This window comes from Lutra lutra, chromosome 3, assembly GCF_902655055.1.
Source record: "Lutra lutra chromosome 3, mLutLut1.2, whole genome shotgun sequence".
NCBI lineage: Eukaryota > Metazoa > Chordata > Mammalia > Carnivora > Mustelidae > Lutra > Lutra lutra.
In genome coordinates, this window is record NC_062280.1 from 106569398 (window position 1) to 106589441 (window position 20044).

A 20044-nucleotide genomic window follows, 5' to 3' on the forward strand; every position below is an offset into this window, starting at 1 on the left:
AAACAGTAAAAGTATAAGAAAGAGTATGTACACAGATTTCTTATATTACAAAAGATGCCTTTTATATTAAAAAGATTATATATGAATTAGATAAGCTGCTGAGAGTAATTTAGGTAATCCTACATGCTGTCGCAAAGAAACTAAACACTATAACACAAAAATATTATTTATTTGGTTTTCATTTGTTTCTAGTTTTCATGTTTGAAGTATCTATACACATTCTTTGACCGTAAGTTCCACCAATTAGGTTAGAGAAGTTCAAAATCAAAATATACGTGGACCCTGCAAATTGCTTTTGCAAGCATATACAGATTAATGGCTACTTAATGCTAGTGCATGAAAGAAAGAAGAAAGGCAACACTAAAGGCTACTAATTGTGAAGAAGACAATCCTGCCCATTCCCCAGTTCTAACATTTTGTTAAGTGGCTCTAAAACACAAAAGCCCATGGTGACGTAATTCTTTTCCATCAGTCTGAATGGTGAGGCCCATGTATTTTTCAGTTATAATTCAAACCTGAACATGCCATAATCTGTAAAAAGCACAAATCAGAGTGTCTTTTTAACAAAGGCAAAGTAACATCCTCAGTTCAAAAACAGGTCTCTATTTCCAACATTAGACAAAGTCATTACAATAAAAATTATGACCAAGTTGGGAATGATGTTTTGAGGTCTTCGAGAATCCTTACCTAATCCTATTCGGTTTGGACTTGTTTCTCGGCTACATCCCTGACTCCTGGGAATCTTGCTTCGTTTTTCTGAAGAGGGGGTCACAGGTGGGCCTCTTGAGGAACCCCCAGCAAGGCCACCATAACCACTTCCCAACAATTTCCCTGGGGAACTTGACCGGCTGCCAGCTAAAAATGAAATAAAACAAAACTGAAGAATGGCTGTATATCAGAGAATAAACTATAAGAATTTCAGAAGTCAGTAAGCACATTCATTTGGCTGAAATACTTTTATATAAAAATGGCTTTTTTGTTGGTGGTAGTACTATTTTCTTTTAAATAGAGCATAAGAAAACATCAAATATAAAAGAATGTTCAAACAAAGAATTATTACAGGTAGAATTCTACAAAAATGACAGTAAAATTTCTGATTCAAAGAGCAGGCTGAGTACAAACAGTTCCCTGTTCCTCAGCCAATTTCTACAAATAATCACAAAGGTGTTTATTGTTTTGTATTTTTATTCTTTAAAAGTTGATATGTGAAAAATTTTAAGTGTAACCACTGGAAAAAGAGAATTCTAACAGAAGTTTCTTAAACATTAGTGGAAGAAAACAGATCCAAGAACATCCCATTAACTTAACAAATGGAAGAAAAGGAGGCAAGAAGATAACTAGAAACATGGTAAATAAAAATCACAAAATAAAATGGTAGGAATAAATAGAAATAAACAAAATAAAATAGTAGGAATAAACTCAAACATAACCATAATAAATGTGGCTGGATTAAATTCATCTATTAAAAGATTCTTGGATTGGCTTTTAAAAAAATGAAATTCAACTGAATGTTGTTTATAAGAAATAAACAACATACCTAATACAAAACAATAAAACAGAATGAAATAGCATTAAACAAAGGACAAAGGATATCTCATATTAATAAAAGAATCACTGTCAATGAAGACATAACAACCATGAACCTTTACGTTCCAAGTAACAGAGCCTTGAAATATAAAACATAAAATTGATAAAAATATAGAAAGATATTCAGAAGGCCATAATTAAGACACCTCTAAGAAAAATAACAACTAATGAAACAACTAACATACCTCTCTGAAATTGACAGAGCAGTCAAAATTATACAGATGTATAAACACACATCCCACATACACACATGTATAACAGAAGAAATTCTTTTCACTTTTCCACACATATTACAAAAACCAACTGTGTACTAATCTTCAAAGGAAATCTCAGAAATCTACAAAAGTATAAAATTATATAGACCACATGCCCTGAGATGTATACAAGAGAATTAGAAATTAAAAACAAATCATACAGTCAGTAATTTTTATAAATGACTAAGTGGCTGGATAGCTATATAACCATTACTCATGAGACAACATTTTTTCTTAAAGAAAACAGCAAAATTTTAAAGATCACATCAATACACCAAAATGGCAGTCATCTACTTAGACCACTCTCCTGAAGTAGAGAAGGTAACAAAATTCTCAAACATAAAATGCATGTCATTACATATCAGAATTGAATGAATCAGGGATACAAACCCTTAAAATAACACTTAACCTGGAAACACACACACACCTCCATCATTCAAATGAATCATTAAGGTAACCACTCACAAGAATTAGGATTTTATAATGACAGCTAAAATTCAAAATGAAATTCATTATAAAAATCAGTGATACAGGGACGCCTGGGTGGCTCAGTTGGTTAAGCCGCTGCCTTCGGCTCAGGTCATGATCCCAGAGTCCTGGGATCGAGTCCCACATCGGGCTCCTTGTTCTGTGGGGAGCCTGCTTCTCCCTCTGCCTCTGCCTGCCGCTCTGTCTGCCTGTGCTCGCTCTCTCTCTCTCTCTGACAAATAAATAAATAAAATCTTTAAAAAAAAAAAAAAATCAGTGGTACACATCACCATGAAAAAGAACCGGTCTCAGGATTTATTAATCTTGCCCATAAACTTTGGGCACCCAAATGAATTATTAAGCTGTGTAAAAGGAGAAAAGAAATCCATTCCAAACTCTAGAATTTGAACATACAGAAAAAATGCAGGAAGATTAACTAAGCTCAAAATAAACACAGAAATTAATATTGTGCAAGGAACATGGGACATGGGTGGGGGGAGAACGAAAAAAAAAAAAAAAGGCAAGAAAAGAAACGGCTTACCACCAGCAGGATTAGCAGATCTGGATCCTTGATTATGAGAGCAGACCAAAGGACAGGCAAAAAGTGGATTAAAAGACAATAGCACAATACAGAAGGTCAGCATGCAACACAACACAAATGTCTTTGTTCACAAACACATTAGCAAAATAGCTTTTTCTTCTAGGTCTTTTTCCTCCTAGTCTACTTTTGTACTTATGCTTATCATAGTCATATCATACTCTATCAGCATTTATTTCGGGTCTGTTCATGAAACACTGGAACCTACCATGTGCCAGGCCTGGGGCCAGGTGGAGGAGATGCAGAGGAGACAAGTGTCTTGGCCTCCAGCAGCTCATCTCTTTTCTAGTTTTGAGCAAGCGGAGAGAAGTGACTGCATCCTACTCGTTCGTGCACCTCTACCACCTTAACTAGCACTTCGCACAGAGCAAGTGCTCAATAAACATCATGAATTTAAAGAAACTGCTACTAAGTAGTTTCACCTGAATGTCCTATGCCAAATCCTCATTTAAATATTAATCTTCACATATCTGAATCCTCAAACATTTAACATATGCTGTTAAGGGCCCTAAATCCAATGTTAATTAAATCTACTTAATATTATACCAGGACTACGAATGCTAGTGTATCTATCTACATTTGTAAAACATAAAAGTGTGCTCATTTTTACTTCCTATTAAAATCATTTTTTTAACGCTTAATTTATAGGCCTAAGTTTGAGGTCCAGTTTTGATTGTTTGCTGGTGCTGTCTCCCTTCCTGTGAGTGGAATTTAGAGAGTAAAGTGAAACTGAAGACTTTTAAAGTGGAGCCCCAAGCCTGGGTGCAGGATTTCTACAGGCCTGAAGGGGTAATGCTCCCTCCTCGCCCTCACCACAGAAGCCAGCAGTCTTCACCACCTCGGATGCAGAGGAGCCAGACTAGTGGCGAGAACCCCTGCAGAGGCCAATGCCAGTGAACAGCAGACAGAAAGAAATGCAAAGTACTGTGCAACCCTCCCTCTCCAAGAAAGGAACTAACACGGCACAGCTAAAATCTAGACATTTTTTATTAAACTTAATTTTAACATACTAACCCATATTTTGAGTTTTGAACATTTTTGTCAAGAAAACTTTCTGTGCAAGAAGACCTGACTCAAGTTTATGAGGTCATGACAGAACGTTCTATCCATCTGTGACTCCAGGCTTCACTAGGGTTCAACAGAATAACCAGAGCCGGCATGCTGTTCTCAAGCTAGAAGCTGCTGGGCTACGCACAGAGGCACAACCTACACTACATTGTATACACCTGTGTGATGCCCCAGAAGCCTGCGCTTCTGCATCAGACAAGCCCAGCAGCAGTGGATCACCGGCATCACACCTTCTTTCAGAAAGGCATTACACTTGTTTAACATGAGGTCTAGAGTTACCAGAGGGACAGGGGAGAGTACCTGAATTCACAAGGAGCTGAGAAAGGCATTCTAAAAACTAAGGCAAACCTAAGGTTTGGCCACAGACTCTCTACATGAGCCAGACGGCTCCTGGGGCCACAAAGGAGGTGGACACATATGGGCTGGGGAGCAACCCTGTGCAGCTGCCAGGGAAGGGGAGCCTTCCCCCACCACATGCACGTGGACACCCAGCGATATGCACACAGAGGGAGTGGGGAACTCAAAGGCACGTGTGGCTGGGAGGTGAGACACCAGGGTGGTCCCGAGAGCTATATGAACACCCCCCTTCCATCTGTGGCTGCTTTCATGGCCGATGCTAACAAGCCAAGTGACTCGACGTGTACAGACAAGCAGTAATGGAAGCGAGAGCAGCGGAGCAAAGCAGGAGCCCACACTGGCAGGAAGAAGAGAGCAGGCTGCAAATGTTAGAACACAGGGTTAATGGGGAGAGCTTTTAATGGATTTGCTCATTACCACTGAAAGAGAACTCCACGTTAAAATAATCCCCAGGTACTGCTCTTAAATTACATCAGAGGGAGTCCTTATCAACAGTAAAATGGGTCACAGCCCAGGTAGGTCTCAATTTGAGATGCTTGAGGAAAGGGAGAGAAGCCACATCTTAATATTTAATGCTTAATAATACAAAATTTAAATCCTGGCCAGGAGACAAAAGCACCCTGGAACAGTCCATGCTGTAAGCTTACCCACCCACAAACATCAAGACTATTCAAGGAAGCTTAGAGCCACACAAATGCTTCTCCTCTGAAGTACTGAAAATATTACCAATTCTTCAACCATAGAGTGGGCTGCTGAGCAAAACTGAGATAACAGAGAGTATAAAATATACTTCTTACGCTGGGACTGTGAAACCACTTTGGCGCGACTGCGGCCTCGATTGTCAGGTGTGGTGGCGACATTGGTGGCGCTCCCGGAGCTCTGCCGTCTCGTGCGGATCCGACCTGGAAGATGCAGCAAAAACGGGGTTTCCATCATGTTTTTAGTAGGTGTGACCGACTCAAGAGAACCACCCATACCATGAACAAGCGGCATTGAATGGGCCACCCGCTGGGGCATGGGTCTTCCTCGTGGGCTGTTCTGACCCATTTCCCTGTGTGCACACGCACACGCATCTTGTCCACCACCCAAGTTCTACAGCTAGGTTAGCAACTTCTGAGAGACGTGAACCTGGAATGTGCTTCTGTTACAAAGGTTCTAGCATATTATATTTTCTGATGAGGAGGAGATATCTATTAGAGGATTTTTTTTTCCACATTAAACTTTTTTATTACCTACAAATTTGTCAAATTTCCAAAGGCAGAAAATATTAGCTATCATCTTATGAAAAATACTACAGAAAAAAAGAGTAAATACAAAACAAAGCAAAATAAAATAAAATAAAATAAAACAAAACACAACAAAAAACCAAAAAACCAAACCCTTAACTCAGCAATCAACAAAAGCTAGAGCACCCTGGAGAATAAATGTGTTCTGATATGCAGCATTAAACTTCTATTTTAAAGCATGTATGCCTACAAGTTCCTAAGCTGCAAAAGATGAAGACAGAATCAGTATTATAGGAGTAGCAAGAGAAACAACGACCTAAAAATAATGCAATGTCACAGGTGTTTAAAGAATTTGCCATTGTAAGTAAAGCAATCTGTTAACTCCCATTATTAAACCATGAAACCACAAAACAAAAGTGAACTCAGAAATGCAAAATCATTGATAATCAGACTAGTATGGTTAGAGATTAAACTTTTTAAAATTCAGGGCTTCTTTGGTTTTGGGTGGGCACAAAATGCCTCTCCTGCTATACTTCAGTCAGAACAATCTGATAGGGAAAACACAAACCAACGGAACTCACGTTGGCATCTTACATTGCTCAAAACCACTTCTACCTCATCATTTAAGAAAGCTTACAGAAAAAGAATACAGGAAAACAAATCCTAAGGCTTGAAAAAGGTTCAAGAAAGGGAGGTAAGGAGCAATAAAAGCATTGCATTAAGAAAAAAAAAATTAAAACTAGAAAGAATAACTTTTAATCACAGCTGAAGTAAAGACTCACAAATTCTAGAATCTATACGAAGAGCTACATGTATGGTATTATACTAAGAGCTGTATATGTGTGAACTTGGAATCCTCCTAAGAACATATAATTATTCTCATATTACAGATGAGGAAAGTTGTAAATGGGGGGGGGTTCATTAATTTGTCCAAGGCCACATCACTGGTTTAGCTACCTGTGCCTGCCTGGCTGGCCATTTTATATTCTTAAGGAAATCACCAAGCTAAACTAAGGCAGTCACCAAGGCAAAGTGAACATGAAAAGCCAACTGAATCTCACTCCCTATTTTAAATTTACTGTAAAACATTTAGGTCACAAAAAGATATTTTAAATGAACATCCATACCCATTCAGCTTAAAAAATAAAAATCTTTGCTAATGTCCCTGTACCTCCTACTTTCTCCCAACATTTGGTAACCTGATCCTAAACCTAGCGTTCATTATCCCCTTGCATTTCTTTAAACTTTTAATATCGTTGTATAACCATGAAACAGATGGCATTATTTTATATATTTTAAGTGCTTTTAATTATACCACAGGGTATATATTTTTCCAAAACTTACTGTTACGCTCAACATTTTTTTTGTGAGGTCACTTATGGAAATGATTTTTCTGTAGGAGGTAAAGGAGAGATCCATTTTATTTTTTCCCTATGACTACCAACACCCAAATACATTTTCCTAATCCCTTTCTTAATGATCTACAAAGCCATATTTTGTCATTTACCAAGTACTTAAATACATTTGTAGGCTTCTCAATTGTCTAGTCTATCCCATTGGTCCACGTGTCCACACTGGTGCAACATCAAAATGTTGTGATGAGCTTAAAAAGAAAAAATCTTGCTAATTGGAAATCAACCCACTTTTTCCTAAAGCCTTTGCTCTCTTCCACATGCATCTAAAGATTCAGTTTAAAAAGACCTGTTGAAATCTTAACTGGCATTATGTGGACTACAGTGTTAATTTGAAGGATGGTGGGGGGAATAAGACAGCTTTATGATATTGATCTTTCCATGTTTTTTCCTTCATTTATCTCACTTTCTTCAATGTCTTAAAATAAAGCTTTATCTTTCCTAAAAGCCTTACTCAATTCTTATAGATTTATTTAAAGGTGCCTTATTTTTATGACGCACTATATTTTCTAACTTCTTGACAAACGTGAATGTAATTAATCTTTATATTTTGATCTTAATTCTGGGAACCTTGCTAAACTTTTGTTAATTTTACTAACTTGTATGTAGATTAGTTATGTAAATAGAATACCATCTACAAACAAGACTTCAGTTTTTTCCCTTTGAACTCCACCCTTTCATTTCTCTGCCTTAATCCCACTGTCTCAGACATGTAGTCCACACCTATATGGGTAGGATTTACTACTCTGAGTCACATTAAGCAAAAAATATTCTGGAATTTCACAAAAACTAGGATATTTCAACAGACTAAGAGAATTCCTTTATTATTCCTAATTGCTAATAATTTGCCAAAATGTTTGTTGAATTTTTTGATGCTTTCTCTGCATCTTCTGAGACAAGAGGATTCTTCTCTTAGATGCACTGAGCTCCATCTGGAAGTTTCTAAGCTATTAAACCTGAGATAAGGGGCACCCAGGTGGCTCAGTCAGTTAAGCACCTGCATTTGGCTTGGATCGTGATCCCAGGGTCCTAGGATCAAGCCCTGAATCAGGCTCCCTACTCTTCTCCCTCCACTGAGCCTGCTTCTCCCTCTCCCTGCCACTCGCCCTGCTTGTATGCTCACTCACTCACTCTGTCAAAAAAAAAAAAAAAAAATAGTAAAATCTTTAAAAACAAAAACAAAAAACCTGAGATAAACTCCTATGCTCACAATATACACACTCACAATGTCTCAACCATACTTCCTCTGGTTTAGTTTTAAGGCTATGCCAGCTCCATTAATGAGGAAAATATTCCCACTTTTATCTTCTTGGAGTTGATGGAAGACTGGGATTATCCAATTCCTCATACGATTGTATTTCTTAATCCTGTCTAGTGAATGTTTAATTCCTATTTCATTAACTTGTATTCTTATCTTTATTATTTCCTTCCTACTCTTCTTTGGGTTTATTCTGTTATTTTTCTAACAAATTGGAAACAACCTCCTAACTGTTTCTCTTCTAATATAAACTCAAGGCTATGAATTTCCCTCTAAGAACTGCTTTTGCTTCATTCCATGAGGACTGATATATAGTTCAACATAATGTGTTGCTTTAAAAAATATGTATTTCTAGGTCTCATTTGTTTGTGTTTTGCTTTGGAAAAATAAGCTGGATCTGTATTTTGTATTTTACAACAAGAAAAACAGCAAATGAGCCTAAGATTAAAATGTAAAACACCAAACGATAAAAGTTCTAAAAGAAAACATAGGAGAAATCCTTTGTAACTTACAATGGAAAAGTCCATTCTAGCTATGACTTAAAATTAAAACCATCAGAAGATTGAGAAGTCTGCTTAATTTTTTGCAAAACCTCAGTATGACAAGAATAAAACTATGAACAAGTTAAGGAAAATGACAAATTGGGAAAAACTATTTGCAATTCAAATCACAAAGGGCTAATTTCCTTAACATACAAAAGGTTTCTAGGAATCAGTAAGAAGTCCACCAACCAGTCCTGTGCTGATAAATGTTTAAACAACTGGCAGTGGGGGAGGGTTCCTACCAATCAGTGTTTTCCAGTTTCTCTGGTGTAAATATTCCCCACCACGGCCAGTTTCAGGCTACTAACATGAAATCAACCAGATTCCAAATGTCCAAAAATTTAACTATTGGCTGTCATAAAATAGTTCAAGACAGCTCCAGCACACCACTGCCGCAACCCAATAAAGAATGGACAAAAGCTAGGAAAAGACAGTTAACGGACAACAGAAATAGCTCTTGAACATATGAGATATTGTTCGGCCTCACTCAATTAAGAATGCCATTTATCGATCACATATCAGAGTGGCAGAAATCCAAGCATATGCTGATAGTCTAATGTGTAGGAAAAGAGGCACTGTCATTGGTGCTGGGAGTGGAAATTAGTACAGCCTCTATAAAAAGCTATTTGGCAATATCTACCACAATTAAAAATGCATGGACTTGGGGCGCCTGGGTGGCTCAGTGGGTTGGGCCGCTGCCTTCGGCTCAGGTCATGGTCTCGGGGTCCTGGGATCGAGCCCCGCATCGGGCTCTCTGCTCAGCGGGGAGCCTGCTTCCTCCTCTCTCTCTGCCTGCCTCTCTGCCTGCTTGTGATCTCTCTCTGTCAAATAAATAAATAAAATCTTTAAAAAAAAAAAATGCATGGACTTTTTAATCCAACAATTCCACTTTAGTTTATTCAACTGATATACTTGCACCCATACAAAATGATGTATATAAGAGGTTATATTCATGGCAGCATTGTTTGCAAATACTCCCAGTGTCTGTCAAAATGGGGCTGGCTGAGTAAGGTAATCCACATAGTGGAATGCAATACAGTGATAATCAAGAATGAGGATGCCCTCTCTAACCTAATATGGAAGGATCTTATGATATGTTAAGTAAAAATCACCAAGATGCAGAACAATATGTATAAATATGCTATCTTTTAGGTTTTAAGAAGGGGAGAAAATATGATTTTTATATTGCTTTTATATGCGAAGAAACTCTCGATAGAAAAGAAACTAAAAGTTGTTAGACTGGTGTGGAAGGGAAAGAAGTGATATCTAGGCAAATGAAAAGATAAGATTGTGTACTTCCTACTATCTTTGAACTACATGAATGTGTTACATATTCAGAAATTTATATATACATATGTGTATATTTTTCAGACACATGAAAGTTCTTAGTTTATTAATCCTCTCATGAAAAATCTGCATAATCACCACAGTCACTACAAAATCTTTACTCCTTCTGTTGTCCAATCTCCAGCTCACTTCTTTTTGCCAGCACCAACAATGGTTTTTAGAGTCCCTGACTTTCTTCATTCTGTTCTTGCATTCCTTTCACTGTTTTTTTGTTGACTTTTTTCTTCTCATATAGGCCACATCTTGCAAATCTGTGTCTGGGTTCATTTTTCTTTGCATATTCCAAGGAATCATAAATCATGCGAAAGCCCAGTTTTGCTACAACCAAAATGGGTTCTGATTCCAAATACAAAGATGACATCTGATGTGGTCTGATACATTTTTTACTAGTTTTTCCCAAATTTCTGTCTTAGGTACCACTGCCTTTCAGGAATGAAGAACATCAGTGACCTTCTGCTTCCACCGAAATAGTTGGTCGGTCATGAACTTCCTGGTCTGGATAGTTACTATGTCATTCATGATGGTGACTGAGCCTCAAACAGCCAGGAAGGAAAAGAGCTAGAAGTTTATATTTTTGTATATCACTCACCACAAAGGTGAATTTGCAAATGCTTTTTAGTGTACTTTGAGGCTATATTTATTTATTTATTTATTTTTTAAAAGATTTTATTTACCCATTTGACAGAGATCATAAGTAGGCAGAGAGGCAGGCAGGGAAAGAGGAGGAAGCAGGCTCCCTGCAGAGCAAAGAGCCCGATGTGGGGCTCGATCCCAGGACCCTGGGATCATGACCCGAGCTGAAGGCAGAGGCTTTAACCCAGGCGCCCCAGAGGCTATTTTTATCAAAATCATTAAAATTCAGGATGATTATATCTTTGTGATCTACTAATTTTTATTATATAGCAATCCTCTTTGTCTCTAAGTAAAGGTTTTGCCTTATTTTTTGTTATTACTAGATTTTTTTTTTAGATTTTTAAAAATTTATTTAGAGAGAGAGAATGAGAGAGAGATCATGAGAGGAGGGTCAGAGGGAGAAGCAGACTCCTTGCTGAGCAAGGAGTCTGATGTAGGACTCAATCCTGGGACTCCAGGATCATGACCTGAGCCAAAGACAGTCACCTAACCAACTGAGCCACCCAGGAGCCCCATTAACAGATTTTCAACAGTTTCCTTTTACTTTGCAGCTCTTATCCTTTGTCTTTTATTCTATCTGCAGCCTTATCTTTTAAAAGGCTTGTCCCTTTAAATTTCACATAGCTGGATCTTTAAAACAATCAAGTCTAACAATCTTTCTATTTTAACTGCAAAGTTTAGCTCATGTGAGCTTATTTTTACCATCTTATATCATACTTATTTGTCTTCATTTTCCTTTTAGCCTCTTTTGTTTCCTTCTTTTGTCTTAGTTTTTAAGGTTATGCTTTACTATCTTTTAAGGTCTCATAGATTAAAATAACATTATTAAAAACACAACTTCAATGAAATCATACTTTTGGGGAGACAGGAGTTTGAAAACCCCTTATTTTTTGTATGTGTTTGAACTTTATTTTTTTTTATTATGTTATGTTAGTCACCATACAGTACTTCATTAGTTTTTGATGTAGTGTTCCGATTTATTATTTGCATATAACATTCAGCACTCATTCCCATGTGCCCTCTTTAATACCCCTCTCTTTTTAAATTAAACTTTTCATTTTGAGATAACTGTAGATTCTGATGCATCTGTAAGATGGAACATCTGTAAGAGGGAGCCTGTGCACTCTTTACCCAGATTCCCTGTATGACAGCATCTTTAAAAACTGCAGTGAGAAATCAGGAGCAGGACATGGATAGTGATGTGCTCCATCTATCTTACCCAGATTTCCCCAGTTTTATTTGTACGTAAACTCCGGCTTTCCTTTGTGGGTAGTCGCTTTGTCTCTCTGGCTACTTTAATATGTTCTTTTTCAGTCTGTGGTGTTCTGCCATTTCACCATTTGTCTGTCTTGTTTGGGATTTGCTGGGTTATTGGAGTTTGTGGGTTCGAGTCTTTGATTCTGGAGAATTCCCAGCCATCGCCTCTTCAAATACTGTCTGCCCCTTTCTCTCTTTGCTAAATGTCTGCACCACCTTCCATATAACTTTATATCTGTCATATTTCAACTCTACCCTTCGCACTATACTCTGGACAGTACTTTCCTGTCTTGAATTCATGAATTCTCTCTTATGCTACAATGATACTGCTGCTCAATTTACCCACTGAGTTAATTTTAATAGTTTGCTGTATTTTCATTTCTAGAAGATCCATTTATTCTTCAAAACCTACCTGGTCATTCTTTATAGTCTCTTATTCCTTTGCTGGTCTTCCCAAAATTTCTTTTTATTTCTTTAAATATTAGGACAATGAAATGATTCCTTTTCTTGGAACTTTACAGAAATTCTTTAAGATCCAAACTGAAGTTGTATTCTTCCAACAAGGATTTATTTTGGCTTCTGCTAGTGTCTTGTGGACATAAGCAATCCACAGCCACTTTAATATGATTTATCTATTTGGGTTTTCAGACCACAAAGTATAAATTCTGATCCAAAAACTACATAAAAGTGCAATTTATGGTTGCAAATTCTCAGGGAAGATTATTGCCCCCCTCTACCCAGTATCAAGGTTGAGAAATGGGCAAAAATTCCCTCCTAGTTTAGTGGACTTAACTTCCTGTTCCTCAGTCATGATCAGGTCTTGGGTAGGCTCCACTTCACCTCCTGTCCTTCATAACCTGCATACCCATCAAAGGAAATGCCCAACATCATCTTAGACATTCAGCCAAAAATCTCAGACTGCAAACCAGATTTCCCCCCTCTTGCTAGGGTTCCTGTTTCTGCTTAGGTCTGGAGATGTGTGGGTTCGTAGCTTTTATCCCAGATCAGTGATGTGTTCTCAATGAGGAGGGTCATTCAGACTACTGATTTCTACGTATTGCTAAAAATGCAAGCTTATTTCTTTTAAGCATTTAACTGTAATAATTTCATATTACATAAAAGACCTGAAGTCTTGAAGGATTAAGCGTGTCTGTATTCTTTTCCTCTGCTGTTCTCACTCATTATAGATGTAATCACCAATTATGAGCTCACATTTGACATGTTTTAATCTGTGGGAATCCTGAGGAATCAGATTTTGAGTGCCTTCCTCTACAGAAGTTCACTGCTCCTGTCCAGCACGCTTGGGGGGCTATAAGCCCAGACCACTTTAATTCACCAGGCTGGGGTTTCCCAGACGCCACAGATAAGGAGAACTGAAACCACAGTTCAGTGAGAAGAGAGTTCAGTTACAAATGAGGCGAGATTGGTTTTTTCCCTCTAGCTAGGACAAAGTCAAGAGATACCATGTCAACCTGAAGATAAAGAGCTTTTGTTCCCAGTCTACCCTTTCATGGATCTATAGCACCTAGACAATGTCAGCTCAATGCCAACCTTACCTCTGACCTGGGGGGAACACAGTGGCTTCTTTCTTCTCTGCCACGGAGACTCACATGAGTCACTAAGACCTCAGGGCACCCTTAAAATCAATTTTGGGGAGTTAAAAGGGCCTCTGTTGTGTTGTAGTCAGATATAGCTTTCTTTTGTAAGGAGAGGGTTTATTAATTTGGTAAACTACTGTAAGTGCCATTATATGTTTTAAAGAAATTATATAAAATACTCCATGGTCTTTAAGAAAAACAAAATCTACTCAACAAATGCAACAGAGTAAAAATATACTTCAGTTCTATATTATGACCTGTTACTAACATTCATATTCACTCATACTGTGTTATGACAGAGATAGAAAGTAGACATGAAAGAAAAAAAGGTATATATAAGAGAAATAGAAATACGAGGTATTAGAGAACTAACCAACAGGAAAAAAAAAGTTCTGGAGATGGAAAAGAAATAAACACACACATCCAAAGAAAAGCAGACCCAGAAGAAAACAAAGAGCTGAAAGAGAACAGCCTTTGACTTTCACGGAATGAAGACAGAACATCCATATCGAGTAGCTTTTTAAAAGAGCTACTGAAGAATTTCTCTCAACCACACCACCATTCTTCTAGAAGAGCCCTCAAAATAGGAAATGAAACCTGTGCACCCAGTTTAACGTGTAGGTCTGGTTTTCCTACATTCAATCTAAGGCAATTAAAAAAAAAATCACTTATCAGACAGCCTCACATCACTAGGGTTTCTGTCCCCTTGTGTTTCGGAAATTCAGGCAATTCTCAATTTAGAGGTTATAAAGATTAAATGGTCTTGTATGTAAATCTACATTCATCACACTGGAGCCTTTTGACATGCGTATCTGCTTTACAAATTCATGGCTTCGGGGCTCAAATAAACCAACCTCTACTCATAGGTGGCAATTCTGATAAAACCAAAATCTGAGCAGTCGAACCCTTATAAATTCTGTTACCTACAAGTATCATTCCCCCAAAGGAAATTTTCCTCATGTTTTTTAAAGATAAAACTAAAAGAACCTTAGTACTCTTTTACTCGGACAGACACCTATTTTTTTTCACTGTGTAAAAAAGCCAGTCATTTAAAATTCAGAGCTCTTGGATAAATATGTAGCAATACCAAATGTTTTATGTACCAGTAAAAGTGAACTAAAATCTAAGTTCCTTTCCCTGAAGAGCAGACAAGGCTATATGGTTATCTTGATTTTGTAATCTCAAAACCATCTTTGACTTAATAACATATGATCATCTATTCTCTGATGTGATCAGTAGGTCGTCAGCCCCCATGGGTCACTCAAGCCCAGTAACCCTTCATTTAAAATTATGTGTTCCAGGAAAAAATATGAATAGGGCATTTCCTAAACCATCATAACTAAAAATCCTGAGTATTAGATGGGACTCAAAGCCGAAGCATCCCATCACAGACTCCACGAGTGGCAGAATCAACGACATAAATGTGTCCTTCTAAATCCCCCCAAATTACACAAAGATAACCTGGAAATAAACTTTTGTCCACAAGATGAGTTTCTATGGGTTCTTCACAAAAAAGTATTTTCTGACTAGTTGTAAATGTAAACAAGGCTATTTGTTGGGTATGATAAAGAAACTCCCACAGGAGATGTATTTACTCCATTCCTCCACTAATGAAGTGGCCAGAATTCAAATGTGAATTTTGAATTTAGAGCATCCAACAATTGATTCCCAGTTATATCTCTGTCTCCTACTGATGAAAGCACCTGTCTCTTCTGGTCTCAGGAACTAGACAGGAAAATGCTTCCCAGGCTTATTACTATTAACAAATTTTAAAAAGGCCCGTAAGGATTCCAAAACTTCAGACAGGAAACTCAGGACCACACGGTATTTACTCTTTCCTGAGAGTCATGATGTTTCATGCCTTTTTCTAAGAACCGTGTGTGGCTTTTCTAAGCATGGCTAGGTTTCACCGCCTCACAGCCAGAGTGTGCTAGGTGTGCTGGAGCCAGCCGTCCCCCGCACTCTGTTCCTTCCATCTCGTGGGTGCTGAGGGCTGAAGAAGGCCTGATGTCCTGCCCCTGACAGCCTGTGTGCCCCTGGACGCAGGGAACAAGGCTCACCGGCTCCCCTCACTAAGGTTGTCTTCCTGTCATCCATGGGATTCTGAACCCGATACAACGAAGGAGCCCCATCTCATTCTCCCACCTTCCCTATGGCAAAAACCAGAAAGAGATGCCTCGTCCTTGGTCTCTGGCACAGTAATTGAGTAGGCAATCTTCTGACCTTGCTCTGCACTGGTAAGAAAAGAACTGATAAAAAGAAAGAAAGGTGAAAAATTCCCAGTGCTGGGGAAAACAGCAGGCTGATTTCAACTCTGTCACATAAGCGTATGAAATACAAGCACCTGGAAAAAAAAATACAATCTCCCTCGGACCATCCTCCCATTCCATCTACATTCCAGAATTCCACGCTCCACTCCTCTTTCATCTAGGTTGAAGAAATAACGTAGGATCATTTCTTTGGGAAGGAGAAATGTACAATTACTCTTTATGGGCTAAAAAGTGCAGGAAGTCACACCCAGCCCCAAGAGTCTGCTACTCTCATGAAGGAGGTCCTCATTGTGACACAGGCTTCTTGTCCATTTTTCATTTGGGGAACTTTTCACTTCTCACACTTGTCCACCCCGAAGAATCACCCTACGGGGTTTACTGAAAATTCAGATTCTATTGTTCCTTCCAAACTTAATCAGGATTTCAGGAGGAAGGACCCAGGACTCTGTGCCTTTAGCAAGCTGCAAGTAATTCTTATGATGAGGTTCAGTTCGAAGAACATGGACCTTGGGGTTATGCTCATCCTTTAAAAAAACTCCATTCCTAACTTTTCCTTAAGGAGTCCCTGAGGAAGTAATATATCGATTAAAAATATCGTGAACTGCACGTATAAAGATGGCACCAGTCCATTGTGCAGGCTACCCTTTTAGAATAGCTAAATAATGTATGCAAATAAACAAGCAGCTCCTAATTGTTAAATCATTAGGGTGAGGGTTTGTGGGTCTAAGCCACTGAAGCAGATGAGGTTCCTCTAAATTTCAGTTATTTGAGGCATTATCCTGCTTTCCAGCCAGCTGTGCAAAGGGATGGTCTCATCTCGTCTAGCATGTGCTAATGAAAGACCTGTACAAACTGATATGGTTAGGTCTGAAAGTCAAGAGAATGTAAAATCAGGAAGAATTTCTGGAGAATGGCATAAAAAGAAACCACAGTGGACCTGGAGGCGTGTTTTTCTTTCTCCATGCTAGATCCTGTGTGTAGCACCAAACAGAACACATGAAATGCATTTAATACACAACTGGCGAGCAGAAGAACAAGGGTCGATGGATGAATGGGGTACGTGTCAGAGATACAAATAAAAATGACATTGTATAATTCAGTAGCATCTTTAGGGAAGAGAAAAGCATTGTTTAAAATTTCTATAAATTACCTGGTAGAAAACCGTTACCAGCCTTTCACCTAAATAAATGACACTGAATTTATTTTCAAAACAGGAAAGGCAAATCCTGAGAGGCCCACAGAAGTACAAAAGTAAAGAGAAAGAAAAAGAGCTACAAAGGGAGTACTTGGGGAGTAACAAAATCTGAGACGAGCAGCCCACAGGACGGCAGCACACAAAGTCTTGGCAATGCTCCTGGCCGGGGTGGGCTGGGCGCCGGAAACCACATATAGCACACGTTGAGTGACAAAAATCACCAGAACCACGACAGAACAAGGGAGGAGAACTCAGGTCGAGGGAAGGCAAAGAGCCCGGGAAACAGAATGAAGAAGAGTGGGGGGAACGTGCAACATGTCATGCAGGGACCTCGGTGAGGACGAGTGGGCACCAGGCAACACTCAGTGAGCACAGAGGACGGGTGAAGGCGAGACACACCTCAATCACAGAAACAAACCGCTTACCCTCCGCTTTAGTGGAAGTACCATCTTTAAGCAAATTAAAAAACAAGGGAAGGGATAACAGGGAACAGTTAGTAACAGTAAAAAAATTAAAAAGCAGAATGTTATTAGCTACTAAAAAAGCAAAAGTACAATTTAAAATAAAACTAAAAAAGAAACAAGTTCAACAGCAAAGCAGATTCTGAAGCGAATAAGTGTGCCTTGTATTAAAATCGGCTTTAGTATAATGTGGCTTTTGGCTTTTGGAAAACAAAACGAAACATGGCAACCCAGGGTAGCCCCTTGATTGGTAAGGTGTTGATTTTCTGTTTTAGCCAACCCTCATCCTCTTCAGAGTTTCTTTCTCGTAGAACCAAGTACCAGCAGCGTAAGGGGGAGAAACCAAACACTAAAGTACTGAAGAGTCACCCAAAGAACAGAGGCGAGTAGGAAGCTGACAGAAGCTGGCTCTAGCAATGACGCCTATCCCAACTACACAGGGAGCAGCAGAAGCTATACAGCGGGGTACCTGCGTCAAGGCCTACGGACTCCGTATCTTCCCTCACGTGTCTGGACTCTAGAAGTTCGGAAAAGGATTGTCAGCTTTGATGCTACACTTCTGTACAGATGTAATGTGCCACCCCAAGTAGTAATCGTAACAATTCCTCAGTAGGATTATGTTAAATTTCCAGGGGTTTTGTTGTTTTGTGGTTCAAAACATGAGGCAAGCAGGGGGAGACACTCTCTTGGGAGAGAATGGACTATTCCAGTCTTGTTATCTGAAGAGCTAATGCGGGGCTGAAAATTTATCCTCAGGGTTTTAAGAGGTCAATTCTGTATCATCAGGCCAAAAGACCTGAGTGCTGTTACGAGTACCAGGGGAAGTCTACATGGTCCCTATTAAAATATCCCAAATATGCACAGAGAAACAAAGACTACTGAGAACTCTAAAAGATGGGTTTTACTCGAATTTTCAAGCGATGAAACAAATACTGATGACAAACACTCAAGGCGGATCACACGTATTGAAACACGGGGTACATACTCAAAGCTGACCGAAAGCAAACAGAGCTACTCCACCCGGGAGAGAGTCATTCTGACTTCCCCCTTACTCCATGACTACCTACCAATCTAACGTCCTAACACTCCAGGGTGATGCCACAGTACTAAAATGCTAGAAAGGGAGAACACTCAGTGGGTTTCTTTTCAATCAAAAGGTACCTGTGTCTGAGGTATCTCCCTAGAGAAAACAAGACTGACTTAACTGACTTGACGTTCCAGAACACAGGCCTCTCTCACTGTAATGGTCCTAGCACAATCTGGTTTTCTTTCACCTTACAGGATGATAGTTTACAAAGGACTTTATATCCATTCATCGATCCCTTGCATGTGTCTGAGCTGGGTGACTATTACCACAACTAATTAGGTGGAGAAACCAGCTTCAGAGACTGCACGGCCCATTCAAGGCCACCAAGCTAATCAGTGGCAGGCCCGTAATCATCTCTCGGTGCTCTCTCACTTGGCTTCCATGCTCAGAACATTAGTTTCAGAAATGACTTCGGAACTGGTTTGTAAACCACATAAGTGATTCAGTCTCAATGTTCCATGACGCTTAAACTGTATGTATTCAATTTCCATAAAATGCAAAATAAACCCATCCAGCAAAGTCCCAAGATTTTGGCTTGAATGATTTTGCTCTAACAAAAATAAAATATAACCAGTGATCAGCCTTACATACGGGTGTTCAGTTGTCTGCGGAAAAACTGACATTCCATTCTATCAGATATGAATTTTTTTTTAAATAATTTTTTAAAAATCCTTTGGCCATTGTTAAAGTACACTGTCCTCCCAAGGTGACATATGGAAGACCAACCCTGTTCTATGGAATCCACCACATTTCCCTAGAGATGCCCCCTGCTGTGGTCCCTGCACCCCACACCTGTGCCACCCAGTCGTATTCTCAAATTGGGATACACCTAACTACGACAGTCTTTGGTGACTCCCTCACTAAACCCTCTGACTCTGCCCCACCAATGGCACGAGGGGGTAAAAGCCAGCTTGGCAATATGGGAGGTGGCGCAGGTGCTGGCTGGGCTGCCACGAAGGGGGAAGTGAAGCTGAAGGATGTGACACACTGTGGGAGCACACAGGTACTTACTCGTCACTAAAAGGGACGATGCTCCAGAGAAAGGGAACACTCAACAAAGGGTGGCTGGGAATCAGCAGTAAACACACAGAGCTACTTATACTTAAATATCATCCCTGGAACAGTGAGAATCTCCTCAGTGATTGTGTTTTATAATTTGTTAAATAAATCTGAGCAGGGCTAACTGTAATCTCTAACAGCAGAGCTGCAGGGGGAAGGAGGTGGGAGTCTGGTTACCTAAGGATGCGTATGACCCGGGAGGTAAGGCCGCTGCAGAGCTGAAAGGCGTAGCGCCCGAGGCCGAGGACACCTTGGACTTGGCACTGGCTGCTGCGTTCACATCAATATCGCTTCGAGACCGCTGGAGGGACCCAGTCGTTGACACGGATTTGGTACTAACTGTAGAAGCTTGAGAGGTAAGGAAGGA

General features: G+C 39.3%; 1 protein-coding gene across 16 annotated transcripts in view; it reads right to left on the minus strand.

Moving 5' to 3' along the window:
• The window catches only part of CLASP1 (cytoplasmic linker associated protein 1), a 278451-nt gene that overhangs the window by 87951 nt on the left and 170456 nt on the right, over nucleotides 1-20044 (minus strand). For 8 of the 16 annotated variants that reach the window (XM_047722642.1, XM_047722640.1, XM_047722638.1 and 5 more), the window contains exons 19-23: nucleotides 19855-20025; nucleotides 18001-18048; nucleotides 5130-5234; nucleotides 2851-2877; nucleotides 688-855 (exon numbers count right to left, since the gene is read on the minus strand). In XM_047722642.1, the coding sequence (XP_047578598.1) occupies nucleotides 688-855; nucleotides 2851-2877; nucleotides 5130-5234; nucleotides 18001-18048; nucleotides 19855-20025 (519 nt within the window). The remainder of the gene's footprint in view (nucleotides 1-687; nucleotides 856-2850; nucleotides 2878-5129; nucleotides 5235-18000; nucleotides 18049-19854; nucleotides 20026-20044) is intronic. The other 8 variants (XM_047722641.1, XM_047722644.1, XM_047722633.1 and 5 more) reach the window with 3 other exon arrangements.